At 37.9% G+C, this 23,996-nt stretch overlaps 2 protein-coding genes across 4 annotated transcripts; one reads left to right on the plus strand and one right to left on the minus strand.

Annotated features, from left to right (window-relative positions):
- Positions 1 to 3,776: 3,776 nt before the first annotated feature.
- rpl30 (ribosomal protein L30) lies at positions 3,777 to 8,532 on the minus strand. The gene is made up of 5 exons (XM_041809649.1): positions 8,440 to 8,532; positions 8,277 to 8,325; positions 7,623 to 7,768; positions 4,781 to 4,911; positions 3,777 to 3,877 (listed from the first exon to the last, which is right to left on the minus strand). Exons 2-5 carry the CDS (start codon positions 8,295 to 8,297, stop codon positions 3,825 to 3,827), a joined length of 351 nt encoding a protein of 116 aa, XP_041665583.1. The 5' UTR covers positions 8,298 to 8,325; positions 8,440 to 8,532; the 3' UTR covers positions 3,777 to 3,824.
- LOC121524312 (skin secretory protein xP2-like) lies at positions 8,240 to 23,487 on the plus strand. Of its 3 annotated transcripts, none has more exons than XM_041809647.1 (5): positions 8,240 to 8,369; positions 13,881 to 14,407; positions 18,362 to 18,688; positions 22,716 to 22,769; positions 22,851 to 23,487. In XM_041809647.1, exons 2-5 carry the CDS (start codon positions 14,317 to 14,319, stop codon positions 22,862 to 22,864), a joined length of 486 nt encoding a protein of 161 aa, XP_041665581.1. In that variant the 5' UTR covers positions 8,240 to 8,369; positions 13,881 to 14,316; the 3' UTR covers positions 22,865 to 23,487. The 3 variants fall into 3 exon arrangements, with proteins under 3 accessions (XP_041665581.1, XP_041665582.1, XP_041665580.1); XM_041809648.1 differs by having other exon boundaries at positions 8,252 to 8,369; positions 13,989 to 14,407; XM_041809646.1 differs by lacking the exon at positions 8,240 to 8,369 and adding an exon at positions 13,500 to 13,725.
- The last annotated feature ends 509 nt before the right edge of the window (positions 23,488 to 23,996 follow it).

A 23,996-nucleotide genomic window follows, 5' to 3' on the forward strand; every position in this document is an offset into this window, starting at 1 on the left:
TGAGGAAGCCTTAATAGAACATGTATCCATACATTTTATTTTTTTGTTTTCCCATGAAAAACTGGTTTTCCCTTGATAATGATGTTATTTCAGACATTTTCATAAGATCTTGAGAAATAAAGTCATTGTCAGGGAGGAAACAGTGCTGTTATTACATATTTCCAAGGCAAGATCTCAAGAAAAAAACAACATTTACTTACTAGAAGTAGGATAATGTCAGCTTAGGGTTTCTAGATTGCTAACAACAATCTAAATGAGTGTGTAAAACAGTTTTTACTTTTCTATGTCATGACATCGCCCATAGACAAAGAGAGAACTAGTGGATCAATAACATCTGTAAATACAAAAAGGTCACATAAAAACAGTGCAGATCAGCAGACATGTAACTATGGTAGTTTCACACACAAGTAAATGACAAACTGAAACCTGAAAGGATGAATGACTGAATGAACCTTTAACAGTAGCATTAAATTGTGAAGGCCTGCAGGATGCTGCATGAGCTCTAACAGGCTTTAATTTCTATTTATGGTGCGGATTGTCCACGCTGGCTCTCATTGGGTGCAGGGCTATCTGCGGCACGTGAGCAGATCATCTGGGATGATTTCATTCGATTTAATTGGGAATCAAGAAAACGGCTTAGGGAAGCAGTGAGGGGGAAAACTGGGCCAAACCGCTAGATGGATGATGAACAGCTTATTTTTCTGTCTCTGGGTAAATGCTTGGCATGTCAGAGTTGCAAACTTGGACTGTGAACAGTTCCTATCATTTCAGCATCTATAGAGTCTAAATAGAGTATAAACACACATTTTTTAACTGTTCAGATGCTGAAAATGTCAGCTTCCTGCTGCTGGTAATGCTGGTTTTCTGAAACAGCTGCTCATAAGCATCACATCCGTTACACTCAAATCAACTCATCACATCTGATAACATAATAATGTTCATTTAAAAGGAACTGTGCATACAGTATTAGAGAAAAGCACTGGTACAGGACCAGCCAGTGTAAATATGCCATTGACTAATTTCCATCTCTTGTCTCTGCGATGTTACCTAGAACAGTAGTTCTCAACTGGTGGGTCAGGACCCGAAAGTGGGAGCTATTTTCAGTGGGTCACAAATGTCAATCAGGGGGAGGATAAAATATGACTGAAAGTCTATATTGTACATAAGTTTGAAGTGGACATATGCATTCATTCATGTTTTACTTCAGTCTGTTTTACCATGATAATGGGTGCATTTCAATTGTTTTACCAAGATTTAAAGTCAATCTTTTACTTTTTTGGAGGGCAACAAAGCAGTTTTTCCCATGGCAAAGAGGTGATTTCTTAAGATTGCATTAAAATGGCCTTAATTTATCAAAGGAAAACTGAGTAAAATAAAATGTAGGCATGCATTTCCTCTTGTAAACAGTTGTTTTGTCCTGTTTCTCTTTTTCCTCATGTTTTGTTCCTTCTAAAGACTAAACTTTAATGTTTTTCATTTAATAAACTCCAGGGGTTGAAATATTTATCAAAAACTTAGGTTATAATTTCTGATTAAAGAGACTGTGGTGGGTCCTGACTGAGGCTAAACCAGTCGAGAACCACTGGACTAGAAGACATTATAACACATGAAAGGTGACTTGTTTTACCTTAAACATTTTTGGCATTACTTTGTAGAATTCTGTTATCACTTTTACATTAAAGAGGTTGTTTGAGGGAAAAGTTTGTGTCAAAAAAGCTAAATTCTATTGACCATGATTGATTCATAAATTCAATAAAAGGGTAAAACATCCAAGGGGGTGAATACTTTTATTGGCACTGTACTTCTGGTAACACCTCTAAACACAAAGAGGAATTAATTCATAGAATTTAAATTGGGCCTGCTTTTTGATTTGTTCAATTCTATTAGTGTTTTTCTTTTATAGTACATTAATATCTATTTATGACCATCCTGATTCAAAAGTCTAAGATTTTCTCTCCAATGGCATAATTTTCCTTTTTTTTTTTTTTTTTTTTTCACTGAAACATTTGTGTTGCTGTAGGTTTCAGCCAAATCTTTTTAGTTGCTCTTATTTTTAATGTGTTGTGTCAGGTTTGGTAAGGGACAGTGCATGGGGAGGATATTCCTAAAAGGTTTTGATTTAAGAAATTTTTACATTTAAAACCATATTTCCTCTTTACCAGCAGTTTCAATGAGATATTCTGATACTAAATCTGAATCAGTCTATAAGAAAACAGATCATATCGTTCCTGCAGGGTGCAAACTGCAGCCTGATAACAGCTTTTCATAAGATTCCCCTTGAAAGCCTTCATCTTGTCTTCACACTTAACAAATCAAAGAATAATGATGTAATCAAAAGTTCAGCAAGCTCCTTTAAACACTCCCTAGGAGGGTGTTATTAGATAAAGAAAAGGGTCAGGAGGTTCATTTGAGATCCACAAAAAACTGACAAAACTCTAGAGCAGTTGTTGAAAGTGATCACAATTTAAACAGAGCTCTAAGTCAAACCATTTTTTCTCTCAGCCATGTAAAACCTGGATCCCTGGTTTCTACAGTTCAGAGGCAAAAGGGCAAAAGATATGTTGAATTTTTAAAAATTTAGCCACAGTGGAGAAATGTCATGGATTTTGAATGTCCAATGAAGATTACATTTTTGGATGCCCATACATGGAGGCTTTAGTCTTCAACACATGCACTAGTTGCAAGATCGATTCCTGGTCTCTGTGCATGTCTACCCCCACATGTCCTGTCTACAGCTATCCTATTACAATAAAGGCATAGAAAAGCCTGACAAATAATCTTAATAATAATAATAAACTTCATTTGAGAGTCATTTTAGTATCCTTGGCTCAAGAAAACTGTTCAGAAAACCAGTTGCAGCCATTTTTGGGTAAGAGATTTTGAAAATTGAAGTCACTCTACTCTGAGATGTTGGGTCGTTTGCCTTGTTTTAAGGACACCTGGCACAAAATTCACAACCACATCTAAATTAGAGCAGTAGTCAAACAAAAACATGCGGTGTAAAGGGTTGTTTCCATGATTGCTTTGATGCATCATTTATTTCAAATATAAAACACTTGATGGCCAAAAAGAAATCTTCATAGTGAAAGTGCTCACATTTCACCTGCTAAACTGTGCAGTGAGAACCTAAGCTTTATTGTTTAGTTGTTTCATGGTTAAGATTTAAACTTTTAACAAGTTTTTTTCCTGATTTTTTCCCCAGAGATCCTGTTTGTGGCCTTGTAGAAGTGTTGGACTTCATTCACACAAGTCGTAAGACATCAGCAGTATGAATGACAGAGACGGTCATCACCCTAAAGCTTTTAATACCTCAGAGAGGAAAGTGTCCTTACTCTATTACAGTCAACAGGCTGCAGCTATTAACACAGGCAGACATCTCCAAGGTTTATGTAAGTGAGAAAAAAAAAGAATTTTCTCAACGATCAGCTGTTGCGTAATTTTGACATCAACACTGTGATAGGCGGTCATTTGGGTGAAATGTCAGCTGCCCAGAAACAGATAATCCTGTTGTCATGCAATTGTTACACAAGTCTCTAAAGAAAGACCAGCGATGTTTTTCCGTCTGATTTCCTTTAAGTTTGTTTTTTGTCTGTGGATGATGTAAAGATCTGCAGGGACTGGAGGAAATCCCTCTGACCGTGGATGTGTTAATGATGGAGACTTCATCTAGGAAAATCTACAGAGTACACTGACGCTCTCTGGTGGATACTTTGAGGAATAATGAACCGTGTGGACATGGAGCTTATATTAATCACAGATGACAGGACTACAGCATGTACTGTTAACACCGATTTTATTTATAACAACGGGGTGGGGGATCAGCTCTACTGAGGTGGCTGCTGCTGATCTGGCATGCTCCTGATGATGTCAGAATCGCCTGAGGAGAGAAAACAATGCAAAGTCAGTTTATATGAACAAAACAAGACATCAGATGGATCATTTTAAAACAAATAAACATGAGCAAATGTCACCAATGGAGTAACCATGAACCTCCAGAATGAACTGGCAATTCAAAGAAAAGCTCCATTAGGTTTTCATTTAGCGAACCACTAGTCCTGATCAGGACCACAAGAACAGGTCCATCAGGCGCAAAAATTCGCAAAGAGGAAACCATGTGACCAGAGGTAACCAAATAATCAGAGAGGTAATATTTAACAATTTAAGAGTTTCACATTTATGCAAAGGATCATTTTTACATTAAATTCATCTGCAGTCTAGTAGTTACTCTGATGCACATTACATCACAGAAAAAGCCAAAATAGAAGTTACATCATAATATTTCAGGAGGAAAAAGAACTGCATTACAATATGGAACATATTCTTTCAGAATATACACACTTATGCTGAATGCCAGAGTCAACTGAAACTATGCATTGCTGCCATTCTTGGTCAGGTCTCCCTTGAAAAATAGATCTTTGATCTCAATGGGACTTACCTGGCTAAATAAAGGTTAAATAAAACTAGATCAATAATGTGCTGATAAGAGGACTTTTTATGAAGATGCATTTCCTTTTTTAATCACAAATGTTGTGGTTAAAATTGTTGTGATCTTTTTGACTGCTGTTTGGCTCTCTCACTCAAGCTTACATCTGATATCTTTTTTTTTTTTTAACACAGAAACTGAAACTTTTTTTTTTTTTAAAGATCCTATAAGTCTTACATTTTCTAACATGTGCCCCTCTATCATGACACATGCATAAGCTCCACAGAACAAAGGCCAAAATGCAAAAACCTGGGATTTACCATGCTGATGATGTCCAGTATAAATGTGAATACTCACCGGGGTCAATGATCGCCAATGTGCACACCCTGTAGTATTTTCCGCAGGCTGTACCAAGCTCAATGTTGTTTCCACTGTAGTGGTGGACACCGGTCTTGGCCAGCATGGCATAGTACTCAATCTCAGATTTCCTGAAAAGGAGAAACAATGGGAAAATGTGAGGTAAATAAAAAAGCAGAACAGAATTTTCAAAGAAAGAATGAATTAAAGGATTGCAAATGTTAAGTCATCAAAGCCACTTTGACATCAAGGCAACCTAAAAATACAACCACTTTAAATGTCTAGGTAGATCTACAAGTCTAAACAAATTAGCTAAGAAAATTAGGATGGGCTGGGCTGAAGCTTTATCATCCCAGCCATACACTGTGACGATTGTTTTGGAAGGGAACCTTTAAAAGTAAACAGGATGATGAGAGGATGAATCTTATGTTTGTCACATTCATTACAGGACAAAACATATGACATAGTAGGCATGTACCGCTCTGGGGAGTAAACTACATAACGTGAGCTCAACAGGCACCAGTTTTCTTGCAGTTGAGCTAGTTGGTAGCTCAAACTCTTGACAAAGCCAGTCAAAGCAAAAGCATACTTTCCACCAAGAGAAGCTTTAAGTGTAATTCTCTGCTTTTATTTTAATTAAGAAATGTTGTCCAGTCCTGATAAAACCGCCCCCATAGCTGCACCTATGACGATTGATCTGTTATTCTCTAGCCAGGAACAAGAGTTTCTCAGAGCTTTGCACGATGGACTCGCCTGGCATGGAACCTGGCTAATCCACCTGCTTTGCATCGTTAATAACCCTCATCCAAGTTTAACAAAATGAAGAGCCACTGAGGTCACGCTAACCTGGAAACTGCAGGCAGTAATGTCTTCTGATTGCACATTTTTTCCCAACCTGTAGTTAATCTTTATTAAGGCAAAAAAATGGCAACCAGCATATTCAAAGTAAAATAACCTTCGAAGCTGATCTGCATTAAATCGCTGTACACCTTAAAAAGGCCCAGTTGTTCTTAAAGTCATGAGCATTTAAAATCTGAAATCTTTGACATTGCACCAAGTGATCACCAGATTAAGATTTAACATGCAACAACACCAAGCTTGTTGTGATGCAAAGGTATTTTGTGTCATCTGATCTAAAATAATTTATGCAGCGTGCTTAAAAACAGTCGGGAGTAGTGCCATATTGTTCCACTCCTGTTGATGCCGGCCACACACTACAGGATTTTAAGCCCGATTTGGGGCAAGATTTGCCTCCCCCGATGATCGTAGGGGCGTATAACAACTGGAGCCTCGTCACAAACTATTATTTGTCTGAATAGTCTGCATGTGTGTGGTGTCAACACGATTAATTTACTGCTCCAAATCACACCGTAGCCCCTCAGACCCTGAATTGTAAATATCAAACCTGTTTGATATTTACGATTCTAGGTCATAGTGCCGCTGACAGAGTACCCACAACAACCAATGAGAGTGAGCACACAGGTAGCGTCACCAGACGAATCATACGTACATTCACAGCTCACAACCATAAACACAACGGTACCTTAATTCCAACCAGGATTTCGTCCTGAGTCTTTCCCTTGTTTTATCATTGCTGTTGCACCTGTAACGCATGCCAGGACACTCTGTTGTGGAGAGACAGCAAGACGGTATCGACAAACATCCGTGTTTTGTTTTCGTCTGTAGTCACGTGATCGCGCAAGGTCGTAGGCAGGTAGGCAGGTGTGTGGTCTCCAGTGATCTGACAATCTGGCAGAGTTGTCTAGTGTGTGCGTTCAGAGGATTAAAGACGAAAAATCTTTGGAAATTGCCCTGAAGTCTGTGGTCTCTCACGGTTTTAAAATCATTTCAGATTAAAAAATCGTCTAGTGTGTGGCCGGCCTTAGCCATACTAACAGCCCTGTCATCTACAGGCTGTAATTGCAAATCAGAGACAAAGAACATCACCAACTATAACATAATTTGCTTTTTACTAGGGATGTCACAGAATCTCTGGAAACAGTTGAAGGACATATAAGGGGCAATTTGCACAAGTCAAATGAGTCACAAGGCACCAGTTTGGCTCCATTGGTAGAGCAGGCACCTGTGTACAGCGATCACAAGTCCTCTGCACACAGGATAGATTCCCAAACCTGGTTCTGTATGGTACATGTTTACCCCTTCTCTCTCCCCAGCTATCCTATCATAATAAAAGGCAAAAGTCCACAAATTAATTAAAAAGCCACAAATCAAAGCAGGATATCTGCTGTAGACTTCACTTGTAGGTCTGTTATGTTTCTTCTCATTTGCAGCTAAACACAAGCATACAGATATGGCAGAAGGCAATGTCCCCAGATAAAGCTGCTTTTGATTTTAAATTTTTCTTTGCTTGAATTTAAGTTCCTTATTTCCATCAGCTTTAGATAGACAAGATGAGTGTGCCTATCCCTTTACCTCGCGTGTTGTGAGTAGTGTCTGTATACCTGCTTTAAAAGTAACGAAGAAAGAAATGCAAAATACACCACTTTGAAAATCTGTTCTTTTCAACAGAGGAGTAACACTTCAGACATTTTTTCCTGACTATTCTTTATGCCGTTTTAACTTCTGACACTATGCAGTAGCACAAATTTCTTATGTCCTTTCAAAATAAGACATCACAAACACCATTTTGTGAGGAACTCTTATTTACAGCTTGAACAAACTGGGTTACCTATACTCCTGCAAACTTTGTGAGAAAAATCAGATTGTGGACATGAATTGTGGTGTGAGTCGGGTGTGTTATTGTATTCCTACGTTTGACAACTGAAACAAACAGTTGTAAAGATGATACAATTGTAGATTTTTTCACAGTTTCATGATATACCTGAGGGCAGGGCAGTTGTTGGCCAGGATAACCAGCTTGGCTTTTCCCTGACGGATCATCTTCTGGGACTGTTTGTAGCCCAGGACGTATTTTCCACTCTTCATCACTAGCTGGAGTCTGGAGTTGATGGACTCCATAGACTTTTTCTGAACAAACAAGGAGAAAGTGCAAGAAGTGAAAGACAGCACAGAAGCTTTCCTGTTTTATTACCAGATAAAATTAAATCAACCCAACGACATAGCGATATGGCATTTTGACGGAGGTTCACCAACAAGTCTGCATAATGGAGTCTGAACCCACACTTTGTCAGACCGTTGTCAGTTTTATTTACTATCTTGCTCTGGCGTTACAGTTAGCATATTAGCATCAGCTAAACTCCCAGTGTTGTTCGGGGCCTCTACATCCAACATCAGCAAAATGACAAATAAGTGGACATCATTTGAAAGAGACAGCAGACCAGTTTAGGTAAAAATAAAGCAATAATGACTCTAACCCCAAAACGTCACGTATTTTCCGCATGTTTTCAGTTGACATGAATTAGCTGAAGGGCTAACAGAGATAGCCGACAGGCCTGACAGAAACACGTCTCCACGTGAAGCAACCGCCTAGCTCTGTAAGCAGCGCGTGCGCTCGGGAAGAGTCAGAGCTACTCACCGTCTTCTTTGCGGCCACCATTTTTGCGGTTTAGTCCGGTCCGGCCAACCTGAGGGCGAGAGGGGAGAAGAAGGAGACTACTGTTAACGACTGGTAAGAAATATCGGGTTAAAATGGCCAAACTCGCTGTTTTTTTAATCAGAAAACTGAGAGCTTTTCTTACTGTGAGTTAACTCCAATATGGCCTCGGAGAGAAAGGAAGTACCGTCATGCACTGCGCCGCTATGTGTCGGTGAGCCTGCGCAGACGAGTACGCGCAACCTGCTCATGGGTATTGTTTGCAGAGGACATCAGGCTTAACAGTTTTTCCCTTTTACCAATTTTACGTATCGACACCGTTCAAACTTCAAAAAATCACATTTCTCCGCCATTCGACTGCTATGGCTTTTCTCATTTCTAACTTTTATAATTTTTAAAATATTTAATTTTGTTTAACAATGTTAAGCAGATGGCAAAAATTTCACAAATTTGCACCTTTTTCCACTGCTCATAACTTTGGCACTCCTTGGGCTATTTTCACTATTTTACTCTCATACTCTTCAGCTTCTTGTGTAGAATTTTGCCAACTATAATACTCTTTTCTACTATTTATAATTTTTGAACTATCATGCTTTTTGCTGATCAAACTTTTTCAAGATTTTGGCTCTCAGACGTTTTAGAGTGAGACTTAGAGTGATGACATCACCGCCAGAGTGTGGCTGGACTCTTAAAAACTAGAGGCAGCCCTGTGAACAAACTGCTCTCCTGAGAAAAATATTGGCTCTAGAGAAATAATTTTAACAGCAAAATGTAGCTACACCTCTCCTCTTGCTCACAAAAAAGATTTGAGGTCAATAGGATCAACGGTTTTGGCACAGTGATCTTCAAAGTGTGACTAACTCCACCACAGCTCTTCATCTGCAGCAATGCAATTTTTGATCAAAGACTCCTGAGTGAGAGCTTTTGGTACCACTGTTTTTAACTCGCTCTTGTAGCATGAATTTTCACGTCCCACATATAAAAAACATATCACCGCGTTCTTCAACTTCTGCTGATTCTCACCGTACCTTTGATTTTCTGCTAGCTTTCACAACAACAGCTTAAATTGACTTTGTCGGAGTGCATGTTTTGGCCACTTAACTCAGTTTTCTGAGCAGTTTTAACAGAAGCTGTCACAGGTGTTTCTAATTATGCTTTGATCTCAGCCTTGATTAAACAATGATGTCATGCAGGCTTTGATCCCCATAGCAACCTCGGAGCCCCTACAGACACAAGGATTTACTCCCATTAACTTTCACATACATGTAGCTCCACATAGCTCCCATAGTTGCTCCTATTCACCATTTTTGATGCCATTTCTCACCCATTGAAGCTACCTGTTGCAATTAAATACCACTTGCTTCCTCTTTTTTGCCTGTTTTTGCCACTATATCCTATTTTTGCCCCCGTTTCACCATTTTTGCCACTTTTCACCCATTTAAGATACCTTTTGCCATTAAATACCACCTTTTCCTACTTTTGAACCCATTTCATTTTAAAGGCTACTTTGAGCTATTCCTATGCTACTTTTATCTATTATAGGCTACTTTGAGCTATTCTTATGCTATCTTTAGCTCATATTAGGCTACTTTGAGCTATTCTTATGCTACTTTCAGCTATTATAGGCTACTTTGAGCTATTCTTATGCTACTCTCAGCTATATATAGGCTACTTTGAGCTATTCTTATGCTACTTTGAGCTATTCTTATGCTACTTTCAGCTATTATAGGCTACTTTGAGCTATTCTTATGCTACTCTCAGCTATATATAGGGTACTTTGAGCTATTCTTATGCTACTTTGAGCTATGTTAGGCTACTTTCAGCTATTCTTATGCTAATTGCAGCTTTAAGTGACTTTTAGCTTTTCTTATGCTATTTTCAGCTATTTTAGGCTACTTTAAGATAAACTGATGCTATTTTCAGCTATTTTAGTCTACTTTGAGCTGTGCTTATGCTACTGTGAGTTATTTTTAGGCTACTTTGAGCTATTCTAATGCCACTTTCAGCTATTTTAGGCTACTTTGAGCTATATTGATGCCATTTACAGCTATTGAAGTCTACTTTGAGCTGTGCTTATGCTACTTTCAGATATTTTTAGATTACCTTGACCTTTTTTTAGGCTACTTCAAGCTATTTGTATGGTACTTTTAGCTATTCCTATGCTACTTTCAGCTATATTTAGGCTCTTTCTGGCTATTTCAGGCTACTTTCAGCTATTCCTATGCTACTTTAAGCTATATTTAGGCTCTTTCTGGCTATTTTAGGCTACTTTCATCTATTCTTATGCTACTTTAAGCTATATTTAGGCTCTTTCTGGCTATCACAGGCTACTTTCAGCTTTTCTTATGCTTTTTTCAGCTATTTTAGACGACTTTGAGCTATTCTTATGCTACTTTCAGCTCTTTTCAGGCTACTTTGAGCTATTCTTATGCTATTTTCAGCTATTCGTATGCTACTTTGAGCTATGTAAGGCTATGTTCAGCTATTCTTCTGCTATTTCCAGCTATTTGACTCTACTTGGAGCTGTGCTTATGCCACTTTCAGCAATTTCTTGACTACCTTGACCAGTTTTTAGGTCACTTTGAGATTTTTGTAATGCTACTTTTAGCATTATTATGCTATTTCTGGCTATTTCAGGCTACTATGAGCTATTCTTGTGCTATATTCAGCTATTTTAGGTGACTTTGAGCTATTTTATGCTACTTTCAGCTATTTTAAGACTACTTTGAGCTATATTTATGCTATTTTCAGCTCTTTTTAGGCTACTTTGAGCTATATTAATGCTATTTTCAGCTATTTTTACGCTACTCAGAGCTTTTCTTTTGCTGTTTTCAGCTATTTTACTCTACTTTGAGCTGTGTTTATGCTACTTTCAGCAATTTTTAGACTACTTTGACCTTTTATTAGGCTACTTTGAGCTATTTTCAGGCTACTTTGAGATTTCCTTATGCTACTTTTAGCTCTTATTGGCTATTTTGAGCAAATTTTTTGCTTTTTCAGTGATATTTAGCAGTTCTTCCACAGTTCAGCTCTCAGCATCTCCACACAATTTCGGCTTAAATTGCAATTTTGATCTAGTTATATGAGAAATAAACATTACTTTACCCCATGAATACAAAGAACATGTTTCTCTACAACTAAACAGTGGTCTACATTACAACAAGATTTGAAGCTTAAATTGGGGGAAATGAGTCATAGGCTATGTGAAGAGTAAGAAAACTGTTTTACCTAACATTTTTTAAAATCACATTTAAGTTTCAGGATTTAAGGGTGGGCCAATTGGGAGCTGGATGGGCACTGTGTGTGTTTTTTAATAATCTGCCCACATGGTGCTATATCAGTACTATAACACAAGTTCTTTAGCATCTTATTGCTCCTGCTTAATCAGCGTTATTCCAAGTTTCAGCATTACAGTCTATTGTTTGTCTAATTGTTCCTTCATTCTGCATGTGCATTTTAACTTGATGCCAGAATTTACCCATTTGCAGTTGAGGTTTTGAGTTTTGTTGAGAAGGGTATCTATTTCCCAGGGGTGGGCATGGGTTGACGCTACAGTCTATGGTTGACACATTCCCACAAGCAGACATTGTTGCATAGTTTCTAAAATTATTCTGAAAACAAGTTCTACTCATTTAACAGTTTATTCATTACTGCAATTTGTTCCAGTAGTATAAACACACTCCTCTACCCATGGGGGGTAGGGGGTAAAGGGGAGGGCTTTCTGAGGCCCAGCCAAAGTCAAGCTGTGGTAACCATTCCATTTAACCTGAATAATAATCACTCTTATCAAAGAAACAAAAATGCATTAAAGCTGTGGCAAAAAACAGCCTTTTCCAAGATATGAACCCCATTTACTTACAACAAAGTTACCCTTTTATTGATAATGTTAACAATATGGATGGGTACAATGAACTACACAATTTGGAAAGTAATGTCATACGTCAGGATGCCAAAAAAAGGCAGAAGAAACTGTGAAAACTCCAGAAGAAAAATGAGTAATAATTGCAAAAGGTTGCAAAAATGGGTGATAGAGGTGGGAGAGAAAATCAATTCTTAGAAACATTGTGACGTGGAGGTGGAAGATTTTGAATTGGATTTATAAATATCCAATAATCGATAATAGCAAGATGATCATTTAAATATTTAATACTGTGGAATAGCAGGAACAAAAAAGTGGAACTCTGACAGGCAGCACGTATCAGCAAGATACCAGTTATTCATTTGTGAAAAGGGGCATTTTTATGTTTTTAAATTTACATATGTTACAAGGAAAGGATGCTGCTACCTTTGTTCCAGTAGAATTTTTAAATTTCCAGTTTACACACATATACCATTAGAAGATAGTGGAAATATGATTTATCTCTCTTTTTCTAAACACTATTGTAATATTTTTATTATGTTTGATGCAGTGAGAACAATAGAAATGTAAATAAAAACCCAAGTGCATCAAAATGCATCAATAATCGATTTAGAGTTTATTCATAGCCCTATGAATCCTAATCGAATCGTGAGGTGCCTAAAGATTCCCACCTCCAGTGAAGTAGCTCCAATAGGTTAAAAGTGGGGGGAAAGTGGTGAAAAAAGGTTAAACGTGGTGGAAATGGTTTGGAAATTGCAAAAAGTCGTTAAAATTGCTTAAAATGTGCAAATAAATGTGGCAAAATGAGGTTAGCAGTGGCAAAAGTTGGCACGAAATGGCAAAGTAAGTAATGGCATTAAGTGGCAATAAAGGGTCAAAATTTGCACAGAAGAAGTGAAAATGGGTTTTAAAAAGTGTCAATATGGCAAATGGGGCTAAACATGGTTAGAAGTGGTGGTCAGCATGGGCTAGAAGTGAAAATAAATGGCAAAAAAGGCTGAAAGTAACAAAAAAAGCGGCGTTAAAAGTCACAAAAAACTGATGAAAGTGGGTCGAAAGTGGTCAAAACTAACAAAAATGATTAAAGTGGCAATGAGATGTTGAAAGAGGCAAAAACATGGTGAAATTGGTTATACCTGGCTAAATGAGTGAAAAAGTAGTGAAATTTTGTTAATAAGTGGCAAGATTACACAATCCTAACACCAGATTCAAAACTACCTTGTCATACTTTTCAGCTCCTAAATGAAGTAACTGTTGCCAGGACGCTAGCACCAATGCTACTGATACAGCACACGTGCATCGATGTCATCTAATCATCACAACAGGGGAGGGGCCATTAACGTGGTTTTTCAGGGGTCCAGCCACCTCTATGGCAAGGCCTCTTCTTCCGTTAAACAATGACTAAAAATATTATTTTGTTGCCTTGCACCGATTTTAACGAGGGGGCGATTCATGGGAAAAGCTAGGCATTTTTCGTCCTCATGCATTTTGTCCTTAAATTCCTACAGATTTACCTGGTTTAGAGCTATGGTTTAGAGACAGTCTTTTGAAAGTATTTCCATCAAACCACATGTAAATACATAAATACATTTGAAAATGCTACAAAAAAAAGGGGGGGGGGGGCACACTTTGTTGTCATTTGACTTCCTACACTTTCGATGCTCTTGGTCATTTTTACTGTTTTGTTTGTTTGTGTTTAATCGTACTATCTATGTTTTTATTTTCAGTTTAAGACCTGACTCTCGGATCTTGCTGGGGCCACCGTTCCACTTTCTCCGCCACAAGAGGTGGCCGCAGCACTCTGACTGAATAATGTATTTTTGTCCCTCCGCCAGCCTCCTGGAAACAGCCTAAGTTACAGCGCACAACAAAAGCCCACATTTCACCTACCTTCCCCACTAGATACCTGTAGCCACAACACAGACAGCAGAACGAAGTTTGCAGGAGGAGGAACCAGGATGCGCAATTACGCACGGAACTAAAGGAATTCGACGACAGACCTGTTTTGACGTTTCTCCTCCAGGGGAATCGCTGTCTACAGTTCTGAGTCCTCTACACTTAAAGAGAGGGTATTTATGCACGACGTCATCAGAGCAGCTACAGCCTCTCCTCACCTGTTCACTTAGAAGGCAACAATCCAGTCCTCTATGTGCACGAGACAGGATGGGATGCTCCACCAGTTCGCAAACTTCAGCGGTTGATACGATTCGACCAGGTGCTAAACCCGAGGAGAGCAACGGAGCCAGCACAACAGGTGATGCACAAAACATTGATACTCAAATGTAATGCTATTGCAACTTGAAAAAGACATGGGTACATTCATTGCCAGCATATTTAAGTGGCTAAATAGATGCAATAATGGAATATGTAGCACAGAGTTTAAGCTGGTGTATTAGAAGTGTTGATTTTCTATCGCAAAACAGAAAATAAAGTAGGGTAGCTTTATAATTTTCATATGAAATACAACAAAATGTCTTAAATGATCATTTAAATTGATAACTTTTATTAAAGAGTAAAGCAGTAAAGCTTTATTTTAAAGGTAATGATTTTAGATACGTATGAAAGTAAGTTTGTTTTATGGTTCTTTTGAACTTTTTCTAGACATGATAATTGCATTCAAACGTATTCAAAAGCTGACAATCTTAAAATTTACCACATACTTTTAAAAGCCATTTTACAAACAGTTGGAAATGTTCCATAGCTGTATCCAGCTAAAGTTGCATCATCCTTTTAATATCCTGTAGTCAGTGGTGCTGATAAAAGATAGTCAGTCCAAACGCAAATGATGGATGTGTTTCTCTGGAGGCGGTATCTGGTGTCTTTGCTTTTAGTGAGCCTGAGCTCCACAGTGACAGGACGGGAAAGTTTATTGTGATTATTTAACAGTGGTCTCTGGCCTTGTCCTCCCCAACAGAGACAAAAGCAGATTTGGTGACAGTCTAAAGTTTCAATAGGAAACAGAGAAGCCATTTTGGACACTCCTTTGTTGTGGTGGGTCAGAGATGGCCCTGCTGTGGTGCTAAGTAGCACACATTTGGAAGTAAAACATCAACGCTTCTTTGAAATGAGTCTAGGACAGACAAAGGAAACTCAGTCCATATATATTTGTGTAATTCACCTTTAGAAGCTGTCAAATGTTGATATTTGCCTAATCTGTATGCTGAACAAACACAATGAAAGACACATTGTTTGCAGTTCTGCCAGCTAAGGCTTTAGCTGAGAAGTCAGAGAATAAGGAGATGGATCCTAGTAGAAGATTGACTAAGTTGGACTCCTGCTGAGAGAGTGTCTTTGCTCTACCTGTATTCTTTAAACAGATCCTAAGGGCCTGTTTGTGCAGTTGAGACACATGCATGCACACTACATAGAGGAGCATGCTAAAATGCATAGAAGTTGAGTGAGCAGAGAAACAGCTACAACACTGAGGAGTTCAAGTTGTTGGCATGTAGCTGACCCTGACCCAAGGCTGTCCATAAGGGGGATGGAGGGGAGAGTTTTCTGGGGCCCATGGAGTTCAAAAAATTTATGATCATTGTAAAGTTAATGCTGTGAAAACCATTTTATTTCTAACCTGGACAATAATCACTTTAATCTTAGCAACAAAACAATGAATTTTATTTTTTTAGTGCTGTCATAATAAGTGGCCTTTTTAAAGATGTAAACCCCTTTTCATAAAACGGTATTACCTTTTTAAGGTAATGTCTAGAATGTGTATGGGCAAATTAATCTAAACTGTATGGAAAGTAATGTGAAGATGCCAGAAAATAAAGTAAAAGAAACTGTGACCATTTTAGTGAAAACTGAATAACTGTGAAATTATACAAAAATAGGCAACAAGAGGTAAAAATGGGTTAAAAGTGGTAGGAAAGTGGCAAAACTTGTTTTAAAGTGGCAAAAAAGTTGTGAAATTGGGTCAACAGTGGCACAAAAATGGTGTGTGTAGTTAAAGGTTGAAACATTGTGGCAAAGAGAGGTAAAAAGGCAAAAATTGGCAAAGAGTGGTACAAAAATTTTTCAGAGTGGCAAAATCTGGAAAACATTGGTTTAAAGAAACGAAGTGGCAAAAAAAGTGCGGAAAATTGATTAAAAACTTGGCAAAAATATGTTGAAAATAGGTTGTTTGTGGCAAAAATGTGTGGGAAAGTGTTAAAATGTTGTTAAAATGTGTTAAAAGTTTAAACATCAGACCCATAATTGATTGAGGAAAACAAGAGGCAATGATTGATAAAAGTTGCAAAAACGAGTAAAAATTGGCCAAAAAAAAAAATGGATAGAAATGACAAACAGGTGTTAAGAGTGGCAAAAATGAGTGAGAAAAGTGGTAAAATGGTTTTAAAAATTGGCATGATTACACAATTTTAACTTCAGACTCATTTTTGGTTGAGACACTCTTCATCACCAAAATGAGGTTACCATGATCCAGGATTCTAGTACCAATATTTCTAACACACATGCATTGACATAAAACTGGGGGTGGCTCACTCACTGGGTTTTTCAGGGGCCCAGCCAGTTCTATGGGCAGGCCTGCTCTGACTTCTGCAACCCTGTAAAAGTGATCAGAATGAAGTTTATCCTGAGGACTTGAGGTAATGTATCTCACCATTGTTGTTTGATAAGTAGTGTTTGACAATTCTCTGCAGGCTAAGACATCGAAACTTAAGGTTTTCATGCAACAATTGCCCCAGAGGTCAGATGAAAATTTGTCAGGATCGCAACTTGAATTTGCATATGACTCATTTCCTTCACCTAATCAGACGTGATGCTCTCACAAAAGAAGGATGAAATCTTTTACCTGAGCTTTCCCCTTAAAACACCTACACTGTGATAATGTCACCCTAAAGTTAGCAACTTTTAGCTGCCGAATGGGATTCATTCATATGTTATTATGACTCACTCTGTGCAAAATGTTACCATTTTTGGGAAAACACCTCAGTCATACATACATGGAAGGTCAACCTTCAGGACTTCTCTGATCTGTGCTTTACAGCTTTGCAATGCAAATCCCTCTGACAAAAAGAGCTACAAGGAAGCGATACACAATGTTCCTAAAAACACAGCAGCTAGTCCCTAGAGCTGAGAAATGTGAGGTGAGGCTGTTGGTGTTTATTAACAACAATCCACACTATCATTAACCCTTTGTGGTTCCAGTTTTGTCTCACTGGAGGTCTCATTATGTTGGTTTTTTATATATTTAGGAACATTTTTAATGTTTGGCAAGTTGAAGCAGAATATGTATGACTATCTTCACAGCTTTTTCTAATATTTAAGGGCTAAGTTCACACATTCATTGTTCATTTTAATTGGACACATTTGATTACTCTGTTCAACTGTTCCTCAAATTTCAGGAGTCATTTTGTGTGCATCAGGCACTATTTTTTTTTACTATTTTCTCAAAGTTTAAACCAAGGTTGTGTTTTTGACAAAACCACGATATCAGATTTTTTTGTAATCCCCTTTTCCCTCTAAAGCACTCTGCAAATGAAACCTTCAGAGTGTGAGTAGATGTATTGATTGCATTTAAAGAATTGTTTTCAGTGTTGCATGGCACCCGTGATGACATTTGTTACAGATTAACCTGCTGGTTTTAGATTAAGAGCACACCATAGCCATCTCGTAGGCAACACACACACAAAGTCAACCCAAGTAAAGGAAACACTACAACACAAACCCTCAACCTAAACTGTCTCATATTTAAATGCTAAATCTGAAAGTGCCACTTGAATGAAAATATGACAGGAAAGACCAAAATGTAGCTTAACTGTATGTAGCATGGACCAATATAGACACTTTTAAAGTATTAAATTTAACTCTATATGAGTTTATTTAACACTCTTAATTTTGCTGTGTATTTAATTTTTTCAGAGGTGTGACTTTACCTGTTACTTATTGTTTTGTTGCTCTTGCTAATAAGGAATAAAATAGTAATTGCAGTAAAGAACTGTCCTGTCCCATCAAAATACAGGCAAAAATCCCACCTCCCAAAGAAGTATGATTCATGGTATATTGTAACACATTAGATTCTTGATAATTACTTTATGAGTAGTTGTTGTACTTATGCTCAGTGGTCTCAGTGAATGTCAAAGTTAACTGTTTTAGTAGATTTTACAGCTGAACTAGTAAAGCTTGGATAGTCAGTATTAAAACTATATTCTACATATTTAATGATCAGTTTACTGATGTTGATATCCTGCAGTTTTGTCCTTGACAGGAGCGGCCAACGAGAATGGCAAAGTAGCTGAAGACAGTGAAACAATCCCTGACCAGACACCAGCTGCTGAAGGTGGAGATGCTAAGCCTGCAGAGGAACCTGCTGCAGCTGCAACATCTGCAGAAAACACAGCTGCAGCTCCATCTTCAGGGGAGGAGCCTCAGCCAGCTGCAGATGCAGCAGCAGCACCAGTAGAACCAGCAGCAGAACCTTCTGAAGCTGCAGCACCTGCAGAAGCACCAGAAGAGGCAGCCGCACCTGCAGAGGCTCCTGCAACAGCAGAGACGCCAGCGAGCTCTACAGAGGCAGCAGCCGCTCCTGGGCAAGGTAGGCTGGAAACTAAGGAATATTTTTCATCACACATAATTTTCCAGAGTGATAGAGACACTTTGGATTCATGTTTTTTTCTCCCTGAGCATCTTTGCCATACCTGATCAAGCACCGCAAGATCATATCATACTTTTATTAGAACTGGCCCACCAGTATGAGGTCTGCACATTTCCTCCAATATAAAAATGAAAATTATCATTGAAAATTTAAAATATCCTTGTTAAGTCAGAAAAACCTGAAAACATAAAGGGACAAAAATATTGAGATATTAGTCAGCAATGTGCTTTAATTTCATATATTCAATCTTGCATCTTATGATTATGACTTAAACTCATAATTTTGACTTTTTATTTCATATTTTAACCTTTTAGATTCAGAGTTTTAAATTTTAATTCATATTTTGACCTTTAAAACTCATGATTTAAAATTGTATCTCATTTTATGACCTTTTAACTTATGATTTTGAATTTTATCACAAATTTTGAGCTTTTTCACTTATAATTTAAAATTTTTACTCATACTCCGACAATCTAAACTCCGAATTTAAAATTTGATCTCACATTTGACCTTTAAAACTCATTATTTCATAATTTTCCTTTAAAATTCATGATTTTGACATTTTAGATCATATTTTGACCTTTTAAATTCACAAATTTGGATTTAATTTATATTTTTACCTCTAACTTTGATGGGTTGAAAAATGGGATTGGACGGCATCTTTGAATGTGATTAGAGCCGTCACAAGACAAAAGGTTAAAGCCAAAATTGTCACAAATTATACGCGTCTCTTCTAACCTGGTTTAGTTCCCTTTGTGTGGCCCAATGAACACAGGCGTTCCCAGCACATAATGTCCTTTCTTTCTCCAGTGATGGTAACCAGGTGATATCCAACAACACACACGACTTAGGTCTTAATTGCAGACACATGGGTTAACCACAATGAAACACATACTGTTTATATTTTTATCAGTGTGTCATAAAACTATTTTGTAATTACTGATTTTGATACTGAAGTCTTCTTTAGGCTGTACTGTCTTTGTGGTCTGGTTGTTTGTGTGATGTGGAACCTTTATGCTAAGACCTTGGTCCAGACCTGCCATTTGTCGTGAGAGTGTCTTGTGAAGACATTTGTTATGAACTGACTCTACAAAAATGATCAGTTTAATCGATTGATTATACATGAAAAAGATATTTTTTATTGTTATTATTGGGAGCCATAGAGAGAATCCTTCCAGAACGACATTGTTTCCAGGTCACGTTTCAGGTTGTCCTCATTCATGAAGTCAAACCAGTTGGTTTGTCTTATTTGTCAGCAAATACCAACGTTTTTGAAGTTAAGTTAAAGGATTATATGGTTCAACAGCATGTTTCATTGCAGTTTGTTTAGCAGAGACAGCTCAGCTCAGACAACATTTCATTAGTCACTGAACAAATAATACAGTCAGGAGACTTGAAAGGTTAAAACTTTGAGACAACCTTTATGCACAGAAGCAGAAAAACTGGCAGGTTGGACATCCAACCAAAAGCATTTACAGATGGGCTGGCTGTTATAAAGTAAACACAAGCTCCAACATACTAAAAACACATTTAAGATAATTTGCATAAACTCCTGCACACTTAACTTAAGCTGACTCTATAAATGGACCTGCTCCACATGGAGCTTGGTGACGCCGTGCACTTTAATGTTTATCTTTTCACTTCACAATGTAACATTATGCAAATGACAGCAGCTGCTACCAGCTTCATGAGGTCTGCTCTTCATTTTCCTTTTTGTCTAATGCAAATTGTGCACCAATAAAATGCATGCAAGTAAAGAAAGACAGGAAAGGTGGCAAAGCCAATGAACTACATTTATTCAGACAGGGAAATACTGTGTTTAGCAATCATGTTATTTATGGAAGCCCTGAGAGCACATGGAACCATACATTTCATTTTACTCAGTTTTCCAGTTATCATCACTAAATTATGTTTTCCTGAACCTTCAACTCACTATCTTGGTGGTCACATGATGAGTTAACCTAGGTCACTGTGAAATTATTTTTTTCATGTTCAGTTACTTACCTATCACAGTGCAAGATTGTATTCCACTAGGGTTGTAAAATGATTGAAAAGTTTAATCTCAATTCAAATTCCACTATTTTGGATTTCTTTATACATCCTAAACTATGGGTACTTGACTTCCTGTTTGGATACAGACCTGCTTTTATTTTGAAAGAAAATAAGAGAGTTTGGGTCTATCCAAGATATATATACAATCCTCTAAACACTCTTAACTCACTCAGCCCCCACTTAAGGTAGAATCCTGTGTGTTTAAAAAAAGGTAGAAAAACAAGCTCTGACACTCATGAAGAACTAAGTTTCTTTCAGAGTACAGATTTGACAATTGTCCTCATTAGGTAAAAAATAGTCAATACTCTCCTTGACCCCGTGTCTTCACTTGATCTCGACTGCCTGAACTTTAGCTTGACCACAGGCCTGTTTGGACAGTCTGCGTGCAGCTTTAAGGTGCGTGTGCGTGTTGCTTACACTTTGTTGTCATCATGGTCTCATTAAGGTGCAATCTGAGTCCACAGAGAAACTAGAGCACACAAACACACACAGGGCTTCCACTGAGAGCCATCAGGCCCACAGAGCCTCTCACTCTGTTTCACAGCCAGAGAGAGGGAGAGAGAGAGGGAGAAAGAGAGGATCGAGTGACAAATTGATGGGGTGGACACAGCAGCTCATCCATTGCTGGGTCTATCAGTGGTCAGGGTTCAAACAGGTTTGTTTGTAAAAATATGCATCCAGTCCTTTGAGTTATTGTAAGTTATGGCTGTGATTTTTGTTGTTTCTAAGTTTTGTATGTTGTGACCTCTTGCTCTATTGTAGGTGATTAAAATTTTAACAGAAATGTCTTTGTGATGCACACGCTATTGAAAATACATGTGTACAGCCATTAAATGACAGCAGTGATTAGATGAAGCAAAATAATTTATCTCAAGATCTACTGAAGGCTAATGACAGGGTGACACCATAGCAGTAGGAAAACAGGAAGTGATGCAATATTTTCAACACAGTAAGTCAGACCTGGTCAAAGTAATTCTTTAGCAATCAGAAACATTCAACACCTCAGGTCCTGTTCAAAACTTCTTGGGCCTTGGTACGTACTACCCTCCAAGCAGGGACTTCACATGGGTTAGATTAATGACCCCAAAACTAAATTTAGACCCTGGTTCCTCCTAGAAGAGTTCCAGCTGTTGGGAAGCACCTTCTGTCTGCAGGAGCATGCTCTATTTGTTGTCCATTGCTCAACATGATCCAGAGGAGTTACTGTTAGCACTGAAAGTACTTTCAACCTTAGGCACACGCCCTTTAAAACTTCTCAGTGATGAGTTAAAAAGACACTAGCTGTGTCTCAATTCAGAGGTAGCAGCCTCTGACAGACCTAAACTGCACAGACTGTTCTGCCTGAACTGCGATGAGACAGCCTGATCCGTGGAAGATTCCCTGTCTGTTTTCAGCTGCCCCTGATTTGACCTAATTATTATTGCTAAGAATCCTTCATAGCTGCCCAAGAACTAGCCAATATACCTACCATCGTTTAATTTATTTAATGATAATTAGAAGATTCAAGACCCCTTTCTTTTTAACATTAGTATTGGTAGCTATTTGATTTGAGTTAAAAACAAATAATTTGCATTTTAAGGTGCATTACTCATCGGCTTGAGGACTAGCCTGTTTGAACGGGCAAGCAATGGATTTTGGGATATATGAGGCCACGAAAGGATGCAATCGAACACATTCTTCATTTATCAAGGAAAGGACAGCGGTTTTCTCAGCTGCATTTGAAATGGGACAGCCTTAACAGCACAAATGTGATGTTATCGCGCTTCAGTCGTGCCCTTTAAAGGATGCAGTGCCTGAAATGGGACACAGCTATAATGTCTAGAATACCGTATCCCTTCCAGGTTTCCAGGGTTAATCAAACCTGTGGATAATTTTGTTTCTAACATGTGAAACCCTTGTCTTTCTTTCCAAATAGAAAATGCAGAGGCCACAGCCGCAGACCCAGAGCCTAAAACTGAGGAGGCACCAGGTGAGTGGTGCAATGTTAACACAATGTAACATCATTCATTTAATAATTTAAAGATAACATGTCCTCTCTTTTTCTTTCCAGCTCCTAGTGAGTGAGGTGCAACAGAAATCTGCACAGACAAGTTTATTAGAAGAATCTTACCCAGAGCATGCATGAGCGAATGTTTGTGTGTGTAAGAGTGAGCGTGTGTCAGAAGACGTCTTGTTGCCAACATGCAGACCCTGTGATAAACTCTTTCAGTCAGGGATCCTCCGTCCTGCCTCTCCAGTGGTGTAAGGCTCACATTTATACTTGCATACTGTACATAGGCAGAATTCTCCTGCACTTGGTGGGTGTGTTTATTTTCAGATGTCAGAGTAACTTAAAATTATTGAAATTTCTATTTATTATCTCTATAGAAATTTAAGGTTTTCTGAAAAATCATTCATATGCTTCTAGCTTTGATCCAAGACCCATTCTGCACTTTTCTAGAAACAAATTAATTGCACCAAAGCCAAATTATAAACCATATTATTTTCAGCAGCAGGTTCTGATTTTAGAACATGAAGAGCTTGTACTGTAATAAATCTACTACTGATTTCAAACATTTATACAATGTATGGATTCATTTATAACATATTTGACACTTTTTTTGTTTCTAATGTGTCATTACTTCTCTGTCAGCCCTGGAAAAATCTGTAATAAGCTACAAACTGTCAGGAAAAATAAAAAGACAACCTTAGAAATGGTAGCTGATATATGTTCCTTCTTTGATATCTAAATGAAATACACATAATGGCTAAGCGGACATGCATTTATATCTTTAATTTAACTCTTTCCTTGTGATAATGGGTAAACTTTTGTTGTTTACTTGAGGTCCAATTTGTTTATTTCTTGATATCTTAGCATAACAAGGCTTCTTTTCCAGAGAATGAGTAGTTGTTTTCTTGAGATCTCAAGAAATTAATTCAAGGAAACAGACATTATTAGCTAGAGAAAAATAAATCAACAAATCAAAAACAAAACTCATCACAGTATTTAATCATCACTGGAAAACTGAGTAATAAATATGTATGGATGTATGTCTGCTACAGGTTCACAGAAGATGGGTTATTAAAGGTGAATAATCAACCTGGGATTAGAAATTTGGCTGAAATTTTGAAATTTATTAGTAAGAGGTGCGGAAAACAGCAGATAGTTAACATGGAAACTGCAAGAAGAGTCAGCTGAGTTTGGCACAGTAACCAG

Source organism: Cheilinus undulatus, linkage group 16 (assembly GCF_018320785.1).
Source record: "Cheilinus undulatus linkage group 16, ASM1832078v1, whole genome shotgun sequence".
In the NCBI taxonomy this organism is placed as follows: Eukaryota; Metazoa; Chordata; class Actinopteri; order Labriformes; family Labridae; genus Cheilinus; species Cheilinus undulatus.

Excerpts from the sequence above, each read along its gene's own strand:
- rpl30 (XM_041809649.1), bottom strand. The coding sequence starts at position 8,297 with ATGGTGGCCGCAAAGAAGACG. Across the intron at positions 7,769-8,276 it reads TGGTGGCCGCAAAGAAGACG|AAAAAGTCTATGGAGTCCAT; the intron begins GTGAGTAGCTCT and ends TTGTTTGTTCAG. Across the intron at positions 4,912-7,622 it reads AACAACTGCCCTGCCCTCAG|GAAATCTGAGATTGAGTACT; the intron begins GTATATCATGAA and ends TCTCCTTTTCAG.
- LOC121524312 (XM_041809647.1), top strand. The coding sequence starts at position 14,317 with ATGGGATGCTCCACCAGTTCGCAAACTTCAGCGGTTGATACGATTCGA. Across the intron at positions 14,408-18,361 it reads CAACGGAGCCAGCACAACAG|GAGCGGCCAACGAGAATGGC; the intron begins GTGATGCACAAA and ends TGTCCTTGACAG. Across the intron at positions 18,689-22,715 it reads AGCAGCCGCTCCTGGGCAAG|AAAATGCAGAGGCCACAGCC; the intron begins GTAGGCTGGAAA and ends CTTTCCAAATAG.